This window comes from Bombyx mori, chromosome 5, assembly GCF_030269925.1.
Source record: "Bombyx mori chromosome 5, ASM3026992v2".
NCBI classification, from domain to species: Eukaryota; Metazoa; Arthropoda; class Insecta; order Lepidoptera; family Bombycidae; genus Bombyx; species Bombyx mori.
The window spans coordinates 9,173,779-9,196,917 of record NC_085111.1 but is presented as its reverse complement, the minus strand read 5'-3'; the positions used below and the strand labels follow the sequence as shown (position 1 = coordinate 9,196,917).

Below are 23,139 nucleotides of genomic sequence, written 5' to 3'. Positions count from 1 at the left end.
CTCTGTCGTGCCTGCCGCTCCCGTGTCGCCTATACTGGCGAGAAAAGCTGCTGCGTCGTCCGCCGTGACCATCGTTTCAGCTGAGCGATCATCCGCGGCCTCCGTCGCGCCCTCTAAAACACCTACACTTGCTCGTAGGTCGCCTGCACCCGCCTCCTCGTGCTCCGACTCTGACTCGGACATGGAGGTCGACCTCGCCCCCGCCTCATCGACGGATGGATTCACCCTGGTACAGAAGGGTAAGAAGCGTGCCGCGGAGTCTCGAGCTCCCGCGGCCGCTAAAATTAGCAAAGCCGTGAACGCATCGCGCCCCCGCCCTCAGACTCCCGTTGCGCCCCCAGCCCGTGCCACTCCGTCGCCGCGTCCGGTGGCACAAAATAAAACCCAGACCCCTCCCCCGGTTATCCTTCAGGAGAAGGCAGCTTGGGATCGAGTTTGCCTGGCCCTTAAGGCCAAAAATATAAATTTCACGAATGCCCGTAATCTCGCGAACGGCATTCAAATTAAGGTTCAAACACCCGACGACCATAGGGCCCTCTCTTCTTACCTCCGTAAGGAGCGTATAAGTTTCCATACGTATACGCTCCAGGAGGAGCGCGAACTCCGCGTTGTAATACGCGGAATCCCTAAAGAGTTAGATGTAGAGCTCGTAAAAGCCGACCTGTTAGAACAAGGCCTACCAGTGAATTCTGTGCACCGTATGCACACCGGTCGCGGTAGGGAGCCATATAATATGGTTCTAGTCGCTCTCCAGCCTACCCCCGAGGGTAAGAAAATCTTTAACACACAGACCGTCTGTAGGCTCTCTGGTATCGCTGTCGAAGCCCCCATAAAAAAGGCACTCCTAGCCAGTGCCATAACTGTCAATTGTACGGGCACTCTTCCCGTAACTGTCACGCGCGCCCCCGATGTGTTAAGTGTTTGGGCGATCACGCCACGGCCCTCTGCGCTCGCGACCAAAAAACCGCGACGGAACCGCCTAGCTGCGTCCTGTGTCGAACACAGGGTCACCCCGCGAATTACCGTGGTTGCCCCCGAGCCCCTAAAATAAATCGCCGCGTCGCCCGCCAAAACCGCCTCCGAGCTTCCGGCCCAGACATCAAAGCCTCGGCACCCTCTGCGTCGCAGGCTAAGCCAGCGTTCGTTCCGGCGGCGGTGCCCAGTGTCTCGGCCTGGGCAAAACCGCTGCCGTACACGAACACGGCTACAACTCCCTCCTCCGCGATTCGTCCCGCCCCCGCGACTCGTCCCTCTCCCGCGACTTGCCCTCCGACCGCGTCCGACAATCTCGCTTTAGCGATCGACTTCTTTCAGTCGATCAACTTTGAGCGCGTTAACGCTTTGGGCGACGCCATTCGCGCTGCCTCCACTGCACAACACTTTATCGCCGTTGTGCAGGAATACGCCGACGTATACGCGTCATTAAATACGTACGTCCTCCCCTCACTCCGCCGGTAATCAATGGCGTATATAAGTAGAATAAAGCCCCTATCCGTAACGATAGGATTTTTTAACGCTTACGGTCTCGCAAATCAACGTGATCAGGTTTCTGACTTTTTGCGTGACCACCAAATTGATATCTTTTTAGTGCAGGAGACCCTACTTAAGCCCGCGCGCCGTGACCCTAAAATCGCGAACTATAACATGGTCAGGAACGACAGGCTCTCTGCCCGTGGTGGTGGTACCGTCATTTACTATAGAAGAGCCCTGCATTGCGTCCCGCTCGATCCTCCCGCGCTCGCTAATATCGAAGCATCAGTGTGCCGAATCTCACTGACGGGACACGCGCCGATCGTTATCGCGTCCGTTTATCTTCCACCGGATAAGATCGTTCTAAGCAGTGATATCGAGGCGCTGCTCGGTATGGGGAGCTCTGTCATTCTGGCGGGCGACCTAAATTGTAAACACATCAGGTGGAACTCACACACCACAACCCCGAATGGCAGGCGGCTTGACGCGTTAGTCGATGATCTCGCCTTCGATATCGTCGCTCCGCTAACCCCGACTCACTACCCGCTAAATATCGCGCATCGCCCGGATATACTCGACATAGCGTTATTAAAAAACGTAACTCTGCGCTTACACTCGATCGAAGTAGTTTCAGAGTTAGATTCAGACCACCGTCCCGTCGTTATGAAGCTCGGTCGCGCTCCCGATTCCGTTCCCGTCACGAGGACTGTGGTGGATTGGCACACGCTGGGCATCAGCCTGGCTGAATTTGATCCACCATCGCTCCCGTTTAACCCGGACTCTATCCCGTCTCCTCAGGATACCGCTGAAGCCATAGACATCTTAACGTCACACATCACCTCGACATTAGATAGGTCATCGAAACAAGTTGTAGCGGAGGACTTCCTTCACCGCTTCAAATTGTCCGACGATATTAGGGAACTCCTTAGAGCTAAGAACGCCTCGATACGCGCCTACGACAGGTATCCTACCGCGGAAAATCGTATTCGAATGCGTGCCCTACAACGCGACGTAAAGTCTCGCATCGCCGAAGTCCGAGATGCCAGATGGTCTGATTTCTTAGAAGGACTCGCGCCCTCCCAAAGGTCTTACTACCGCTTAGCTCGTACTCTCAAATCGGATACGGTAGTAACTATGCCCCCCCTCGTAGGCCCCTCAGGCCGACTCGCGGCGTTCGATGATGACGAAAAAGCAGAGCTGCTGGCCGATACATTGCAAACCCAGTGCACGCCCAGCACTCAATCCGTGGACCCTATTCATGTAGAATTAGTAGACAGTGAGGTAGAACGCAGAGCCTCCTTGCCACCCTCTGATGCGTTACCACCCGTCACCCCGGTGGAAGTTAAAGACTTGATCAAAGACCTACGTCCTCGCAAGGCTCCCGGTTCCGACGGTATATCCAACCGCGTTATTAAACTTCTACCCGTCCAACTCATCGTGATGTTGGCATCTATTTTCAATGCCGCTATGGCGAACTGTATCTTTCCCGCGGTGTGGAAAGAAGCGGACGTTATCGGCATACATAAACCCGGTAAACCAAAAAATCATCCGACGAGCTACCGCCCGATTAGCCTCCTCATGTCTCTAGGCAAACTGTATGAGCGTCTGCTCTACAAACGCCTCAGAGACTTCGTCTCATCCAAGGGCATTCTTATCGATGAACAATTCGGATTCCGTACAAATCACTCATGCGTTCAACAGGTGCACCGCCTCACGGAGCACATTCTTGTGGGGCTTAATCGACCAAAACCGTTATACACGGGAGCTCTCTTCTTCGACGTCGCAAAAGCGTTCGACAAAGTCTGGCACAATGGTTTGATTTTCAAACTATTCAACATGGGCGTGCCGGATAGTCTCGTGCTCATCATACGGGACTTCTTGTCGAACCGCTCTTTTCGATATCGAGTCGAGGGAACCCGCTCCTCCCCACGACCTCTCACAGCTGGAGTCCCGCAAGGCTCTGTCCTCTCACCCCTCCTATTTAGCTTATTCGTCAACGATATTCCCCGGTCGCCGCCGACCCATTTAGCTTTATTCGCCGACGACACGACTGTTTACTATTCTAGTAGAAATAAGTCCCTAATCGCGAAGAAGCTTCAGAGCGCAGCCCTAGCCCTAGGACAGTGGTTCCGAAAATGGCGCATAGACATCAACCCAGCGAAAAGTACTGCGGTGCTATTTCAGAGGGGAAGCTCCACACGGATTTCCTCCCGGATTAGGAGGAGGAATCTCACACCCCCGATTACTCTCTTTAGACAACCCATACCCTGGGCCAGGAAAGTCAAGTACCTGGGCGTTACCCTGGATGCATCGATGACATTCCGCCCGCATATAAAATCAGTCCGTGACCGTGCCGCGTTTATTCTCGGTAGACTCTACCCCATGATCTGTAAGCGGAGTAAAATGTCCCTTCGGAACAAGGTGACACTTTACAAAACTTGCATAAGGCCCGTCATGACTTACGCGAGTGTGGTGTTCGCTCACGCGGCCCGCACACACATAGACACCCTCCAATCCCTACAATCCCGCTTTTGCAGGTTAGCTGTCGGGGCTCCGTGGTTCGTGAGGAACGTTGACCTACGCGACGACCTGGGCCTCGAATCAATTCGGAAATACATGAAGTCAGCGTCGGAACGATACTTCGATAAGGCTATGCGTCATGATAATCGCCTTATCGTTGCCGCCGCTGACTACTCCCCGAATCCTGATCATGCAGGAGCCAGTCACCGTCGACGCCCTAGACACGTCCTTACGGATCTATCAGATCCAATAACCTTTGCATTAGATGCCTTCAGCTCTAATACTAGGGGCAGGCTTAGGGACCCCGGTAACCGTACTCGTCGAACTCGACAAAGAGGTCGACGTGCAACCTAACCCATGCATCAGCCCGCTGAGTTTCTCGCCGGATCTTCTCAGCGGGTCGCGATTCCGATCCGGTAGTAGATTCATTCGCGAAACAATTGCTCTTGAGTTGTTAGGTCTCCTTCGGAGGCGCTCGGGCAGTTGTTAGCAAATCCCACCCCTCTTGGCTGAGCCTTTGCTCGCCCACCTGTCCTGGTGAAACTGGAAAGGCCTTCGGGCCACCAGTAAACTTTCAATCATAAAAAAAAAAAAAAAAAAAAAGGATTTCGTCTTACAACTAGTATTAATTTTTTTTTCTACCTATGCTGATAGCCTTGAGAGGCAATTTCAGCTACGCCCTAACATGTAGGTGAGCTCACGGGGCTCAAACAGGACTGTTGCTAACACTGGGCCCTAGCAAGAGCAGTGCTTCGTAGAATCTACAACCGGATCGGAAACGCGACCCACTGAGAAGATCCGGCGAGAAACTCAGTGGGCTGTGTCTATTGATTAATTCGCTCGTCGAGCCCTTCGTGGCGACGGGTTCGACGAGGACGGTGACCGGTGCGTGTGGTACTTAAAAGCACCGTTAATGGATCGGGAAGATCCGTAATGACGTGTTTTGGGCGAAGTCGACTATTAATCATTCGTTCTACAGAATCGGTTATGTAATTTCCAGCGGCCACGACAAGAGGGTTCTCATGTAGTGCCGCCTTCTCAAAGTGCTTCATAACATACCTCACTACGTATTTTGATTTTGATATAAAAACGATCAGTACATAACCGTTTCATTCTCTTTATTCCTGCTTAGCGGACCTGCTCCTATAGTTTTTTGAGCAATTAATTGTATTAATTACCTGAAAATATATTCAAAGTACACAAAAAACGTTATTACGGCATAACACGAAATAAATTAGAATATTGTAATCTTAATGAAAAATTTAGTAGGCCTTTGTTTATTTTTAAGCTTCCAACCTTAGCCGTAACCTCATGGCAATAAGGTTGGTATTAGAAAGAACCCAAATATTTATTATATAATACGGCATGATATGCATAGGTTTGTGGTTTACCTTGAGGTGCGATATAACCTGGTCCAGACTAGAGTCAAGGTCAATCTTAATATTGTTTGACATCACAGTTTTTATTCTTCCTTTAAATTATTTTTATGCTATTGTAGGCGTGTGAGCATACGGTCCACTTGATGGTAAGTAGTCACCGTTACCAATGGACATCAGCAATTCCATGGAAAAAGTCAAGGCACAACTAAATATGCAAACTGAAATAGTTCTAATTATCCATACGTGTTTACTATCCTTCCTACAAGCTAGTTTTTTTTATAAATTTCGTATTATTTTTACAATTCCGAGAAAAGCATAATCTTATTTAACGACCCTCGTATAAATGCAGGGTAAGTTATGGTAAATATAATATTATGCCGAGTTACTTTTCATTAGCTACATTAAAAATGCGTGGACTTGCTTGCAAATCCTCGCAATTCAATCAATAATAAATACTAAAGGCATTGTATTCAATATTAAGAACGCGTAGATTTATTTTTATTTCGGAAGTAGCCTTGCCATAACAACTAATTTCCATTATATGTTATGACTTAATATTATTATGAATTCAAGAAAACTGGTGGGTGACATTGAAGCATGAACGTTTTGTGCAATCGGTACTTTGGTCTGATCGTAGCTGCGATTCAGAAGTTAGTCGACCGTGTGGTACAATGCTCTAAGGTAGCAAGCAGTATTAGCTTGATATTCATTTGGTATAAAATAGTAAATTTAAGAAACAGTAGTTATTCCGCAAGTTCACTCAAAGCCACGAAGATGTACCGAATTCTATTATTATTCTGTGTAATTTATCCTAGCAATGGGGCTATTGAAATAAGTGAGTTTTTTATTTTTATTTAAATCACTTTTTTATTTAATATCTAATGGATCTAATATCGTTTTTATCTAAGTGTGCTGTTTTTTCTGTTTCTTTTTCAAATGCCAATTTTTTTATTAATAGGTATTTTTTCCACACACGTTTTATTATATTGCATATTTTTCATAAAATTATTCCGTTATTATCGTCTAATGTAGGTGACGGACACGATTCTATTTGGGAATTAACCGAGCTGTATTGTAAGGTCCTTACCGCACAGAAGGTCAGAAAATTGAATGTTGTATCCAACATATAATATAATTAAAGACTAATAATCTATTCAATATATTCTCAATATCTACTTCCCAATATATATCTTGTTGTTGGAATTTATTTATTACAAGAAAAATGTAAGTTTGTTTTACATTAATGTGCACCCACAGAACTCCTTTCTTCATCACGAGAAAAACCTTTTTTGTGTTCTCTACGTAGGTATCTATCTGTATAATCTAAACCGACTTTTCGTAGGAGTACGGTTTACTATGATAAATGTTGTGTGTGCCCCAATCCGGTGGTAGATTCTGCGAAACACTGCTTTTGCTAAGATAATGTTAGCAAATTCTTTCAGGTTGAGCCCGTGAGCTTATGCTACCGACGAATAGGCAGGGGAAAAAAAGTAGAGAAAAAAATGTTAACTGTGTAAATATAATAATTTACTTGAAATTTTATGGTATCGTTCGTCTAGTGATTAGTTAGCATAATTACTATACCATTAAACTATATCGGGGTCAATTGCCAACATTCGTGGTTTGGGTGTTTTTGTCTAGGATATTTCCGGCACCATTCATTTCTTAAGTAAAAGTCTCACTTCGACTTGAGTAATGTCGTGTTTTATTTAATTAATGATTTTGACGGATTAGAAATCTATCTGAAAATCCATCATCCAGTGAAATTCTATTATAATTGGTTGAACCTTCTAAGTTAAAAGTTTCAAAAACAATATTAAATTCGTCTCTTTGATTAATCAATTAATTTATTATTTGGAAAATGTTGCAAGTTTGTAACAAACCTGAGCTAGCTTTATAATATTTAGGTACTTGAAAATACTGTGAAAAATTTTAACATCGAAGTACCTAAGCTAAATGAACTGTAGGTGGATGTACGCAAAAAAATAATCGAAATTGCAATGAAAATCTGTTTTTTTTTAAATACATTTATAATATCTAAGTACCCTAATTATTTAATACATTGATCCCTGGAAATATTTCACGCCGATGACATTGCATAAAGGTTTTATCAATTAACACAGTTGATACATATCATTTTTGTTATTTTGCTTCTATTCTGTTATCCATTGGGTGGTGAAATTTCTTGTAGGAAAATATATAAAAACATTTAGTAATACACGTGCAGTGATAACGAAAATTTATTTATGCAACAGATCTTGTAACGTAGTATGTTCGAATTATAAGATTACAGTATTGCTATATTTGTTTATAACATTTAATAACTTGTTCTATCACAGATTTGTATTTCTCATCAACAAATTAATTGATGGGAAACACGAAATTACTAGTTTTTTATTTTATTTTAAATATCTCCTATGCTACTACTTCCCACGGTTCGAGTAAGTGCTCTTCCTCTAGAAAAACAAAAACTTAGACTCGCCATAAATATAGTTAAAAGGAAAACATTGTTTTTTATTACCTGAAATATTGATTTTTTTCACGCGTATTTGTCCATTAATTGAAGAGCATTCTAAAAATGTCTAGATTCAAAACGTTGTGCCTTATTATCGATTGAAGCTCGCCCTTTATATTATGATAAGTCGCCACTACTAATCATATAGTGTTTTAGAGACTCCAAATTACGTGTTTAATGTTAATAATTTATCTTCATATAACATAGCGCCCACTTAGGACACACAGCGACAGTACCCAACATGTAATTTTACGGCTTTTTCAGGTAAACATTTGAAAGTATGCAATCGAAATTCGTTGGATTTAAATGATTGTATAGTTGAAGCTGTTCGTGATGGAATAGAAAAAATGGCGACAGGCATCGAGGAGCTTGATATACCACCCCTGGATCCGTTTTTCCAAGACGAACTTAAAGTCGAATATAAAAACAACCAGGCAAGTTTTTCTGCGACCAACTATTAATACAACGTAATTAAAACTTTTTATTGAGTTTCCTTTACTACAACCAGTATCTAATTAGTCGAACTGATTGCATTAACACACTGAGGAACGTTTATTTCTCATACAATGATTGAAATTACCAGTACTTAAAAACATGTAAGTAAGTTGCACAAAGTATTGTAATAGTGCATATTTAATTTTGTACTCGATGTTAATTGAATAATGTACATTTTTGGTAGCAATGTACTCTGGTCTTTGTGTAGTCAAATGAGCCACACATGAAATGAATGAATCAATACTAATCGAAATCATATTGGTACATATATGCATATATTAACAATAATATTGTTATTTTCGGTTGCTGAGGACAATTTTAGCATGGAAGCTGACTTTGTTGTGGATAAATTATAATAATATACTGATGTGCTAGAAACAAGTTGCATTTCAACAGTTTCAGGCTATTTTAGTGAACTATTTAAATAAAATCAAGATCATAAGATTTTTTTATAAGACAACAAGAGAACTAAGATTTCTATGGGGCGAGTTTTTATTCTGTTCTGTGTATAAAATAGAATAATTATGCTTTTTGTACTTATAATATGTTCGAAAAATTCTTCATTTACAATTAAATAAGTTACTACGAAGTTTTTGGAGGTGAGAACGAATATTCTCAGAAGAACGTAAAAAACCCATAATCTCAACATCTAAATGAACACATTTTATATTTAATATGAAAAAAAAACCTACCTGGGAACTCCAAACTGGAACTTAACATTATATGTATCCTAGAGGTGACTTTGTCTGTGAGCTTCGACCTTTTATTATTAATGGATCCCACGAATCAGCATTTACGTTTATTAGATTTAAATTTGAACATAGTTTCGTAATTGTGATTTATTTTTGTAATGTACATTTTTATGATCGTCTTAACAATCATATGTATATAGTATAAATGGTATATATATTGCCCACTGAGTTCCGTGCCGGATCTTCTCGGGGGGTCGCAATTCCGATCCGGCGGTAGATTCTGCGAAGCGCTGCTCTTGCAAGGGCTAGTGTTAGCAAATTCTCTTAGGTTGAATCCGTGACCTCACCTACCCATCGGGGCGTGGCTGGAATTCGGAATTCCCTCTCAGGCTACCAGCGAATAGGCAGGGAAAAAATAATATACATATATGTACATTGTATTTATATTCCTATATACATATATGCGTTTCTATGCAGACGATTCATGTACAGCAATAAAAATGCAACAAAAAACACACCATATTTAAATAATTAACAACTTGAATATTCATATCCATTCTATAACACATCATTTATTTTATTATTAATTAATGTTGTTTTATTATTATTATTATTAGATGCGTGAACGAGCTCACGGCCTACCTGATGTAAAGCGGTTACCGGAGTCCATAGACATCAACAAATATAGAATACAGCCATCATCAACCTTTAACCTATTTTGAACAAAAAAGAAACAAAAATTTAGGTAACTTTGTATCAATTACTGTTGATGTGATAGTGACTCCGACTACAGATACGTAATAGATTAATTTGAATGTTAAAATTAATGAACATCTCGCATTAATAAGAATTTATTGATTGTAACAATAACAATTGTTGCAAAAGGCGAAATCATTTTTAGCATATATATTTATCCATATGATTTTTTTACCTTGACAAATAACTGAAATGAGTCGCAAATTAGGTGATACTTTAGTCTTAGCTTACTACTTGAACAAGAAGCGTTCTTTCATGACAAAGTAACAAAATAAACTACATTGTTGATTTGTATGGATTTACTAGTTTTTATGTATATATATGTATGTCATATTATTTATAACTATGCCGTGGTTGCCGTGGATCCATGTTGACCTTTATTGGGGACCAATTATTCCTTGTTTAGTCAACTTAACTGGGCTTATCCTTATACAATTATGGGGCCACTTGTCGCCATTCGTCACCGTACTGCATAATTATTGTTAATACAGAAAATATATTTAACTAATCTCAATATTGCGATGATTACATGATCGACAAGTATAGGTAATTTTATTTTATACTAGCAGCCCGCTCCGGCTCCTCTCGGGTCTTTAACAAAAATTTCAACGATATTTGACGTTGTTTTATTTTTTTTAATAAAAGAACACGTATTGCGGCATAGCTATAATAATTAGACATATGCTGTCGCGAAACTGTTTGTAAATAATAATGTGTTGTACAAAGTCGTAGTACATTATTTTAATTTATCATCAATCGTTTTCGCAGGGCACGCGATGTAAAGAATTTAAATAATTTTTTTACACCTTGGGTTACATTATTGCAGTTTTAGTAAGAATCCCTATTTTTTTTTTTTTCAAAAAAGATCTTTTTCTCTCGGGTATAGTGCAGCTTCCAAACAGTGAAAGATTTTTTCAAATCGGTTCAGTAGTTTCGGAGCCTATTCAATACAAACAAACAAATCTTTCCTCTTTATAATATTAGTATAGAGTATAAATAAAAAAAAGACGTAAGTTCTAACAAGCCGACGATGGAAACAAAAAGGAAATAATAAACTCACAAAAATATATGTTTGATACTAGTGGCAGGGCATAATAAGAGCGCGTACGGGTGGTACGACCATCCTGCTTACATTAACGCGACACAATTAGGCGTCATTCCGATAGAGGCACCCGTCACGTGCGGACGTGCTCATCGTCCACTCGATCGCCCGGTCTTTGTTCGCCCGGCTTTTGTTAGCCCGGCCATTGTTCGCGCGGCCTGTGTTTGTGGTACATCTGCCGACTAAGTGCTCTTTCTGGAAGTTTTTATTTGTTTTGTTTCCTTTTGTTGTTTCTGTGTTCGTGGTACATCTGCCGACAAAGTGGTTTCCTGCAAGTATTTATTTGTTTTGTTTCTTTTCGTAATTTCTGTTTTGTTGTGCTTTTTCTTTGTCCTGTAGTAATCGCGCCGCATTGCCACCTGTGTTCAATAGAACCGCTCAGGTCCGAGAAGTTGGGGCCTCGCCGCAAGGCGAGTGTTTTCAAGACCCGGGGCCGCCCCACCTGGGTACTCAGCGATCATGGACGCTGTATTCGCAGAATTCCTCCGACTTCGCCACCCACAGCTCGCCTCGGAGTTTTTGGCCTTCAAGGCCAATCACACTGCGAGCCCTCTCGAGGACTCCGCCGCGCTCGCTGCTCCTGCGTCGCCTGTACCTGCGTGCAGAGCTTCTGCATTGAGCACCGCTGCCTCTGTCGTGCCTGCCGCTCCCGTGTCGCCTATACTGGCGAGAAAAGCTGCTGCGTCGTCCGCCGTGACCATCGTTTCAGCTGAGCGATCATCCGCGGCCTCCGTCGCGCCCTCTAAAACACCTACACTTGCTCGTAGGTCGCCTGCACCCGCCTCCTCGTGCTCCGACTCTGACTCGGACATGGAGGTCGACCTCGCCCCCGCCTCATCGACGGATGGATTCACCCTGGTACAGAAGGGTAAGAAGCGTGCCGCGGAGTCTCGAGCTCCCGCGGCCGCTAAAATTAGCAAAGCCGTGAACGCGTCGCGCCCCCGCCCTCAGACTCCCGTTGCGCCCCCAGCCCGTGCCACTTCGTCACCGCGTCCGGTGGCACAAAATAAAACCCAGACCCCTCCCCCGGTTATCCTTCAGGAGAAGGCAGCTTGGGATCGAGTTTGCCTGGCCCTTAAGGCCAAAAATATAAATTTCACGAATGCCCGTAACCTCGCGAACGGCATTCAAATTAAGGTTCAAACACCCGACGACCATAGGGCCCTCTCTTCTTACCTCCGTAAGGAGCGTATAAGTTTCCATACGTATACGCTCCAGGAGGAGCGCGAACTCCGCGTTGTAATACGCGGAATCCCTAAAGAGTTAGATGTAGAGCTCGTAAAAGCCGACCTGTTAGAACAAGGCCTACCAGTGAATTCTGTGCACCGTATGCACACCGGTCGCGGTAGGGAGCCATATAATATGGTTCTAGTCGCTCTCCAGCCTACCCCCGAGGGTAAGAAAATCTTTAACACACAGACCGTCTGTAGGCTCTCTGGTATCGCTGTCGAAGCCCCCCATAAAAAAGGCACTCCTAGCCAGTGCCATAACTGTCAATTGTACGGGCACTCTTCCCGTAACTGTCACGCGCGCCCCCGATGTGTTAAGTGTTTGGGCGATCACGCCACGGCCCTCTGCGCTCGCGACCAAAAAACCGCGACGGAACCGCCTAGCTGCGTCCTGTGTCGAACACAGGGTCACCCCGCGAATTACCGTGGTTGCCCCCGAGCCCCTAAAATAAATCGCCGCGTCGCCCGCCAAAACCGCCTCCGAGCTTCCGGCCCAGACATCAAAGCCTCGGCACCCTCTGCGTCGCAGGCTAAGCCAGCGTTCGTTCCGGCGGCGGTGCCCAGTGTCTCGGCCTGGGCAAAACCGCTGCCGTACACGAACACGGCTACAACTCCCTCCTCCGCGATTCGTCCCGCCCCCGCGACTCGTCCCTCTCCCGCGACTTGCCCTCCGACCGCGTCCGACAATCTCGCTTTAGCGATCGACTTCTTTCAGTCGATCAACTTTGAGCGCGTTAACGCTTTGGGCGACGCCATTCGCGCTGCCTCCACTGCACAACACTTTATCGCCGTTGTGCAGGAATACGCCGACGTATACGCGTCATTAAATACGTACGTCCTCCCCTCACTCCGCCGGTAATCAATGGCGTATATAAGTAGAATAAAGCCCCTATCCGTAACGATAGGATTTTTTAACGCTTACGGTCTCGCAAATCAACGTGATCAGGTTTCTGACTTTTTGCGTGACCACCAAATTGATATCTTTTTAGTGCAGGAGACCCTACTTAAGCCCGCGCGCCGTGACCCTAAAATCGCGAACTATAACATGGTCAGGAACGACAGGCTCTCTGCCCGTGGTGGTGGTACCGTCATTTACTATAGAAGAGCCCTGCATTGCGTCCCGCTCGATCCTCCCGCGCTCGCTAATATCGAAGCATCAGTGTGCCGAATCTCACTGACGGGACACGCGCCGATCGTTATCGCGTCCGTTTATCTTCCACCGGATAAGATCGTTCTAAGCAGTGATATCGAGGCGCTGCTCGGTATGGGGAGCTCTGTCATTCTGGCGGGCGACCTAAATTGTAAACACATCAGGTGGAACTCACACACCACAACCCCGAATGGCAGGCGGCTTGACGCGTTAGTCGATGATCTCGCCTTCGATATCGTCGCTCCGCTAACCCCGACTCACTACCCGCTAAATATCGCGCATCGCCCGGATATACTCGACATAGCGTTATTAAAAAACGTAACTCTGCGCTTACACTCGATCGAAGTAGTTTCAGAGTTAGATTCAGACCACCGTCCCGTCGTTATGAAGCTCGGTCGCGCTCCCAATTCCGTTCCCGTCACGAGGACTGTGGTGGATTGGCACACGCTGGGCATCAGCCTGGCTGAATCTGATCCACCATCGCTCCCGTTTAACCCGGACTCTATCCCGTCTCCTCAGGATACCGCTGAAGCCATAGACATCTTAACGTCACACATCACCTCGACATTAGATAGGTCATCGAAACAAGTTGTAGCGGAGGACTTCCTTCACCGCTTCAAATTGTCCGACGATATTAGGGAACTCCTTAGAGCTAAGAACGCCTCGATACGCGCCTACGACAGGTATCCTACCGCGGAAAATCGTATTCGAATGCGTGCCCTACAACGCGACGTAAAGTCTCGCATCGCCGAAGTCCGAGATGCCAGATGGTCTGATTTCTTAGAAGGACTCGCGCCCTCCCAAAGGTCTTACTACCGCTTAGCTCGTACTCTCAAATCGGATACGGTAGTAACTATGCCCCCCCTCGTAGGCCCCTCAGGCCGACTCGCGGCTTTCGATGATGACGAAAAAGCAGAGCTGCTGGCCGATACATTGCAAACCCAGTGCACGCCCAGCACTCAATCCGTGGACCCTGTTCATGTAGAATTAGTAGACAGTGAGGTAGAACGCAGAGCCTCCTTGCCACCCTCTGATGCGTTACCACCCGTCACCCCGATGGAAGTTAAAGACTTGATCAAAGACCTACGTCCTCGCAAGGCTCCCGGTTCCGACGGTATATCCAACCGCGTTATTAAACTTCTACCCGTCCAACTCATCGTGATGTTGGCATCTATTTTCAATGCCGCTATGGCGAACTGTATCTTTCCCGCGGTGTGGAAAGAAGCGGACGTTATCGGCATACATAAACCCGGTAAACCAAAAAATCATCCGACGAGCTACCGCCCGATTAGCCTCCTCATGTCTCTAGGCAAACTGTATGAGCGTCTGCTCTACAAACGCCTCAGAGACTTCGTCTCATCCAAGGGCATTCTCATCGATGAACAATTCGGATTCCGTACAAATCACTCATGCGTTCAACAGGTGCACCGCCTCACGGAGCACATTCTTGTGGGGCTTAATCGACCAAAACCGTTATACACGGGAGCTCTCTTCTTCGACGTCGCAAAAGCGTTCGACAAAGTCTGGCACAATGGTTTGATTTTCAAACTATTCAACATGGGCGTGCCGGATAGTCTCGTGCTCATCATACGGGACTTCTTGTCGAACCGCTCTTTTCGATATCGAGTCGAGGGAACCCGCTCCTCCCCACGACCTCTCACAGCTGGAGTCCCGCAAGGCTCTGTCCTCTCACCCCTCCTATTTAGCTTATTCGTCAACGATATTCCCCGGTCGCCGCCGACCCATTTAGCTTTATTCGCCGACGACACGACTGTTTACTATTCTAGTAGAAATAAGTCCCTAATCGCGAAGAAGCTTCAGAGCGCAGCCCTAGCCCTAGGACAGTGGTTCCGAAAATGGCGCATAGACATCAACCCAGCGAAAAGTACTGCGGTGCTATTTCAGAGGGGAAGCTCCACACGGATTTCCTCCCGGATTAGGAGGAGGAATCTCACACCCCCGATTACTCTCTTTAGACAACCCATACCCTGGGCCAGGAAGGTCAAGTACCTGGGCGTTACCCTGGATGCATCGATGACATTCCGCCCGCATATAAAATCAGTCCGTGACCGTGCCGCGTTTATTCTCGGTAGACTCTACCCCATGATCTGTAAGCGGAGTAAAATGTCCCTTCGGAACAAGGTGACACTTTACAAAACTTGCATAAGGCCCGTCATGACTTACGCGAGTGTGGTGTTCACTCACGCGGCCCGTACACACATAGACACCCTCCAATCCCTACAATCCCGCTTTTGCAGGTTAGCTGTCGGGGCTCCGTGGTTCGTGAGGAACGTTGACCTACACGACGACCTGGGCCTCGAATCAATTCGGAAATACATGAAGTCAGCGTCGGAACGATACTTCGATAAGGCTATGCGTCATGATAATCGCCTTATCGTTGCCGCCGCTGACTACTCCCCGAATCCTGATCATGCAGGAGCCAGTCACCGTCGACGCCCTAGACACGTCCTTACGGATCCATCAGATCCAATAACCTTTGCATTAGATGCCTTCAGCTCTAATACTAGGGGCAGGCTTAGGGACCCCGGTAACCGTACTCGTCGAACTCGACAAAGAGGTCGACGTGCAACCTAACCCATGCATCAGCCCGCTGAGTTTCTCGCCGGATCTTCTCAGCGGGTCGCGATTCCGATCCGGTAGTAGATTCATTCGCGAAACAATTGCTCTTGAGTTGTTAGGTCTCCTTCGGAGGCGCTCGGGCAGTTGTTAGCAAATCCCACCCCTCTTGGCTGAGCCTTTGCTCGCCCACCTGTCCTGGTGAAACTGGAAAGGCCTTCGGGCCACCAGTAAACTTTCAATCATAAAAAAAAAAAAAACAATTAGGCGTTGGAATCTCTGTGCTTAGTAGGTACGAGTTAACCCATAGACACAGCCCACTGAGTTTCTTGCCGGACCTTCTCAGTGGGTCGCGTTTCCGATCCGGTGGTAGATTCTGCGAAACACTGCTCTTGCTAGGGCCAGTGTTAGCAACAATCCGGTTTGAGCCCCGTGAGTTCACCTACATGTTAGGACGAAGCTGAAATAGCCTCTCAAGGCTATCAGCGTAGCTAGGATAAAAAAATACGAGCTTTTTAACGTTCTCAATGGCGTAATGGTGTACTCAAATTTGTATGGAGTTGGAACGTTTGCTTACTTTTGCCGCTATGGGCGCGGTTGCATACATATTTGAGTTAACTTTTACGCTACCGAAAACGATAATAAACTCGCACTAAGCACACCGAAGGATAGAACAGCCGTTATACAATACAAGTGAGACTTGAACCTCATGTTTCAAGGTGGGCGATGGCATTCACGTTGAGATATCCGTATGAGTCCAAGTAAGCATATGGGCCGTAAATACGACCACAGATCTACAGCAATAAAAGTAATCTTAGAGCATAGCGCCTATTAATGTTTAGCTGGAAATAATTTTAGAGCCAATTACTATTTAGTTTCGTCTTATAAGGCTTTACTTTAGACAGATTTTTCTCGGTCAAACAAGATTTAAAAGTACACGTTTGTCGAAAACAGGAAGTCATTATTTCTGTTTCTTTTTTCTTTGTTCTGCGTCAATTTATGTAATAACATGATGACTCTTGAAACTATTTTGCTGTGAATATAGTAATTATTATTACTTGTACGCGACTAATTAAAACTGCATGACAACACAAATGTAAATCTAAAAACTTAGACGTTGATTTCGAAAAAGAATAATATTATGTACAAATTGAAGTACCTATGCATTTAAGAACTCGATATACCAAAACGTCGCTTCAGTAAGTTAATTTTAGGCAAAGGTCATTTGAAATAATAACATGCTTAGTTCCTTATTGCAATTGGTATTCAAATGAAGGTTGTTTCAATATTTGATGTTTCCGTTAAAATGAAAAATTTTAAAATGAGTACTGAATTGAAAAAGCTCTTATGTCTATATGTTATATAGACAATGGCAACGCAACAGGCGGCACCCTGAGTTTTTTATAGTTCTATTAAAACATAGATGTGGTACTTATTCAACGACAAGTAAAATTTTGGTTTGCTCATGACGGACGTTTTGTTTAACGATTGATACCCATTTATGGCCAATTAGGGCACCAATTCACCTGTCTTCGTGGAAACAAAAAAACGGCTTCGGTTTTATTGTATAAAATCATGATTTATATAATATATGGCATTTAAAACTGCTAATGTGTATTTTTAAAGTTTTTTTTTCCTTGTAGATCGCAGTAAAGATGTTAATTAAAAACATTTACGTGGAAGGGCTTAAAGGATCAACAGTACACGACGCGAGGTAAGTTATTTATTATTTGTCACAACTCAATATTGTGTGACTATTTTTTGGTATTTTAGTTAATTATTAATTATAAATTATAAATGGGACTTTTTAATGTATACTCAAACATAACACACACTTTACATAAAGCAAAAACAAACCTCTTCCTTTCCTTTGTAAAAATGACAAGGAAAATATCTTGTTTTTTTTCTATTACGTCAAACATTTTTTTTTATTTTTATTGCTTAGATGGGTGAATGAGCTCACATCCCACCTGATGTTAAGTGGTTACTGGAGCCCATAGACATCTACAACGTAAATGCGCCATCCACCTTGAGATATAAGTTCTAAGGTCTCAAGTATAGTTACAACGACTGCCCCACCCTTCAAACCGAAGCGCAATACTGCTTCACGACAGAAATAGGCAGGGTGGTAGAACCTACCCGCGCGGACTCAGGAGGTCCTGCCACCAGTAATTACGCAAATTATAATTTTGCGGGTTTGATTTTTATTACACCATGTTATTCCTTCACCGTGGAAGTCAATCGTGAACAACTGTTGAGTACGTATTTAATTAGAAAAATTGGTACCCGCCTGAGATTCGAACACCGGTGCATCGCTGAACACGTATGCACCGGACGTCTTATCTTTTAGACCACGACGACTTCACCGTATTGTCCAGTTAATAAATTAGCATTTTGAAAAATTAAGTTCAATAGCTCAATTAAGCTCAAAGAGCTAAAGCTTATTCCAAATTATCCCTATGGATCTTAATACAGTCCTTTAAGCGTTGAGGCCACTTATCGATGGATGTGTTCCATTTCCTTTCTAAATGGAAAAATTCGTAACCGCCACTCATATCAAATATTTAGGAACTCTAAATTATCTTGACGTTTAGAACATGCCTGCATGCATACGTTAAGCAGATTAATATACATCGGAACTAGATGAAGGCCGGTTCTCAGCTCTGCCGAATTAAAAAATGTTCAAAGGAATTGCGATTTTATGGATCATCCACAACCCATACTAAGTTTTGCTTATAAGATCATTCTCAGTTAAGGAGTGAGATGTTGTTAGAGAGGTTTAACAAGAATCGTATCTTGATATACTTGGGTCTTGGACTGATATTCTGATATTCTTTTCAGAAAATATGGGATAGTGACTCTTTGATAGCAATTATAGCTAACACTCTACCCAAAGATTTTCACTGAAACCGAATAATGCTATTGTTGTCACCTACTGACTAATTTAGAAGCTTCAATATGGTACAGACTACAGAACGGTCACTTTAAATATTAAAACGTTGCTCAGTAGTAAAATAGTTTATTGTCATTAATTATTTAAATTCTTCATTTAATACCTAAAACCTTATTTTGATTCTACTATCCTATTCAATTCGAGTGCGTCTCTTATCGACTGAAAGTCCTAAGTTCTCCCCGTTTAAAATAATATGTCACATAGCTTCGGTATTCATTTCCACGTACTTTGTTTTCAAACAAGATTTTTTCGGATTAATTCTTTCATTGCTTTAATCGACTTTTTAGTACGTACAATATATTAATACGTAGATAAACATTTGAATCAAAAGAATGAATGCAAAGCGATTGACCATTAAAACAAAACACGTTTTGGACTCCATACTTAACTCTGTTTGATGCCATCATGATTCTCTGCCGTTTTTATAACACAAGAATATTTAACAAAGACGAAAAAATGAGCAATAACAATGAATATTTAGATTATAATAATGCAACAAGTTTCAAATTAAACGGAGCAGGTATTGTTTTATTATATTGTTACTGTTACCGTATTTAAATATAAAAATTTAAAACTAGAATGTGTTAATGAAATTAGACAAGTAGATTAAGTATTGTTGTCCATGTCCGAGTTAAGTTGCCATTTTTAACATATGATTTTAATTTACAACTTTAGTTTACACGTATTTACGTGTAAAACATAGAAAAAATAATTTATACAACTGTATATAAAGTAATAATTCAAAATATATATCATAACATACTTCAAAATGATTACAGGGTGAGAGCAGACGAAGATAATTTCTACATGGAAGTAGACTTAAGTGCCCCAAGTATAGTTATTCGTGGGGATTTCAAAGGTGAAGGCCAATACAACGCGTTAAAAGTCAAAGCATACGGAGATTTCAACACGAGCATGTGTACGTACCTTAACAAAAATTTGATGTTTATGATATATTCGTAATATAATGAATGCAGTGAAAACATTGAAGCTTCAATATTTTTCGGCTCATGTAACCTATTATATTAAAATTCGACAAATTCGGCGAAGGGCTCAACGTGATAGCCTTGCTGGATCTTCTCAGGTGTACGCGATTCCGATCAGGTAGTATAAAATAATTCAAAGTAGCCGCCCTTGAACTTTTAGGTTTTCTTTCTAAGCGCTCGGGCAGCTGTTAGAAAATACTACCCCTCCTGGCTGAGCTCGTGTTCGCTCACCTGTCTTGGTGAAGTCTCATCCAAAATTCGTCGGCCAAATCATCCGCCCTGCCTATTTCTACCGTGAAGCAGTAATGCGTTTCGGTTTGAAGGGTGGGGCAGCCGTCGTAACTATACTGAGACCCTAGAACTTACATCCCAAGGTGGGTGGCGCATTTATGTTGTAGATGTCTATGGGCTCCAGTAACCACTTAACACCGGGTGGGCTGTGAGCTCGTCCACCCATCTAAGCAATAAAAAAAACACGCCGCAATTCCTTTTTTCCAAAAAAACACGGCGAATTGGGTCTGTTTAGAATGGTAAGATGCCACCTTAATATTCTAGACATACACAACCCGAATATTTTCTAAACAAAACCAATCAAACTATTAATGTGCAACAAAGTGTTATAAAATACATTTATTTTTATTAAAATAGTAAAAAATAAATTAAGCCTCTCATAACTACTGTTATTATCTTTAATTAATAAAAAAAAATCCTTTTTATTTCTAGCTGATTTAATATTTACGTGGAAATTAGACGGAGTTCCCGAGAAAAACGGTACGGATACATACGTACGGATAAAATCGTTCTACATGCGGCCAGACGTGGGAAATATGATCTCTCACTTGAACAATGAAAATCCGGAAACTAGAGAATTGAGTAAGTCCGATTTTATTCAATTAAAGTATTTAAAATGATTAACGAATGTACGAAATGAAACGCAGGGTTAACGAAGAAGCACAGTCGATACTAATTTTAATTCATTTTATTATTATTATTATTATTTTTATTGCTTAGGTGTGTGGACGAGTGTGTGTTAATTCATTTTATTATTATTATTATTATTTTTATTGCTTAGGTGTGTGGACGAGCTCACAGCCCACCTGGTGTTAAGTGGTTACTGGAGCCCATAGACATCTACAACGTAAATGCGCCACACACCTTGACATATAGTTCTAAGGTCTCAGTATTGTCACAACGGCTGCCCACCCTTCAAACCGAAACGCATTACTGCTTCACGGCAGAAATAGGCCGGGCGGTGGTACCCACCCGCGCGGACTCACAAGAGGTCGTACCACCAGTAATTACGCAAATTATAATTTTGCGGGTTTGATTTTTATTACACGATGTTATTCCTTCACCGTGGAAGTCAATCGTGAACATTTGTTAAGTACGTATTTCACTAGAAAAATTGGTACCCGCCTGCGGGATTCGAACACCGGTGCATCGCTCGATACGAATGCATCGGACGTCTTATCCTTTAGGCCACGACGACTTATAAATATATATAAGTCGTCGTCTTATAATAAATTATTATTATTTATTATTTAATTTATTTATGTAATTCTCTTGTCCGCCCTAATGTCTTAATTTTACAACTTACTGTCACTAATTTCTAAGCACCCACAAGAGGGATTCGTAGAGCTTGGGTTTGCCGTGTCCAACGTACTTTCAGAGGGGTATCTGAAGGTAGGCCCCGCGTCTTTATTGTTGGTATAATGTTTACGTGGTAATCGACAAAATCTTCCAAGAAAGGTAAAAAAAGCATGGTGGTTTTAAGCTGACACATTACCCCACTTCGACATTGCTCATTTCCTTCCCAAGGAAATGGGAGTCTTCACTAACGAAATTTCCCTCATAAGCTTCAAGCAAATATCAAACACTACTAACAACATTTTTCATTGTTGAACATAGCTATTCTTTGTATCATGTAATTTTTGTTGCAGCGAATCTAGGAACGAGTTTCTTGAACCAAAATTGGAGAGTGCTGTACCGCGAGCTTCTCCCATACGCACAATCTAACTGGGACAAAATTGGCACAAACGTAGCTAATAAGATTTTCTCAAAAGTACCCTATGATCAGATATTTCCTAGCGGTACATAAATTTTCCTTAAATAATTAATAGTTCTGTGATATTTTGTTTTTTTTAGTAAGTTGATGTATCTTTATTAGGTATATAGGTATGACGGGTAAAATTTGATTTATTAGGCATAGAGATTAGAACATAATTAGAAGCAATAAACATTCAAAGCAAATTAAATCTGTCTCCAAATTGAGTTGCCAGTATGTTAAACCTTGGGATCATCTTACTGACAATATGACAGCTTAAGTCGAACAAACTGCCTAATTTCAAGATACACCTATTTTAAATAGTAAAAAGTTTTTAGAAATTTAATTATGAAATAACTGGTTGGTTAATATGAAAATAGGATATGAAAATGCATTTTGAGCCATAAAATATCCTTCAAGCAGGTTTCGATAACATACTGATCGGTTCGCGGTGCCAGATATACTTAAATCATTTTCAACCTAGTAATATATATTTTTAAATTGTCAATCAACTTTTGGACAATTTTGGTGTATGGGATGGCTCTGAAAAATAGCCTGGAAACTCGTGTATGGCCAGACGCAGCCCAGACGAGTCTATGGTTAGCCTGATTATATCGTCGCTTATTTTTGTAGTGTCAGGTTTTCAGCTGAAACTACCTAGTGTAGTATGCACTATAGCACACAGTAATTATTGTAATTATTAATAATTTTGAGAAAATAAATAATATATGATGAGAAATAGAGTTTTGTTTGTTATTTATAATACACATTAAGATCCACCTACAAGCAGCTTACAAAATTACATACAGAGAAAATACCAAATGTCTTATTATATTATATCTGACCTAACCGACCTGGCAACACACAGCTGCCATCGCCATAAGATATTGAGTATAGTTTTGATTTGTACTTCGGTGGAAATTTTGTTTATCCCGAACCCCAGGGCGTAACATAATATACATGTTACAACTAAAATCTTAACGTCGGGGCTTTAATTCTATACTTAGAACGCTACAATTTTTTCGGGTTCGCCATTTCTACAATCAAGATGCTAAGGTGACAAATAGCAAGGGAAGGTCTTCCACCGATCATGTGCTAAAGAAAACGAGCGCGAGCATTGTTCATCAGAGCTTATTAGACAAGAATGTGACTTCCTTTTTATAAAGATTTTATGGCCTGATGGCGGTGATACAATAATCTACATGGTGGGGTCCACTAATATAATATAGTGCATGTTATTATCTAATATATATTTATCCATTAAATATCTA

At 42.5% G+C, this 23,139-nt stretch overlaps 1 protein-coding gene across 1 annotated transcript; it reads left to right on the top strand.

Annotated features, from left to right (window-relative positions):
- The first annotated feature begins 6,022 nt into the window (after positions 1-6,022).
- On the top strand, positions 6,023-22,607 carry an-0147 (juvenile hormone binding protein an-0147). The gene is given in 6 exon segments (NM_001043482.1): positions 6,023-6,204; positions 8,149-8,318; positions 17,529-17,599; positions 19,618-19,757; positions 20,548-20,697; positions 21,765-22,607. Coding segments are annotated over 6 exon segments (750 nt in total). The 5' UTR covers positions 6,023-6,143; the 3' UTR covers positions 21,923-22,607.
- Positions 22,608-23,139: the final 532 nt, after the last annotated feature.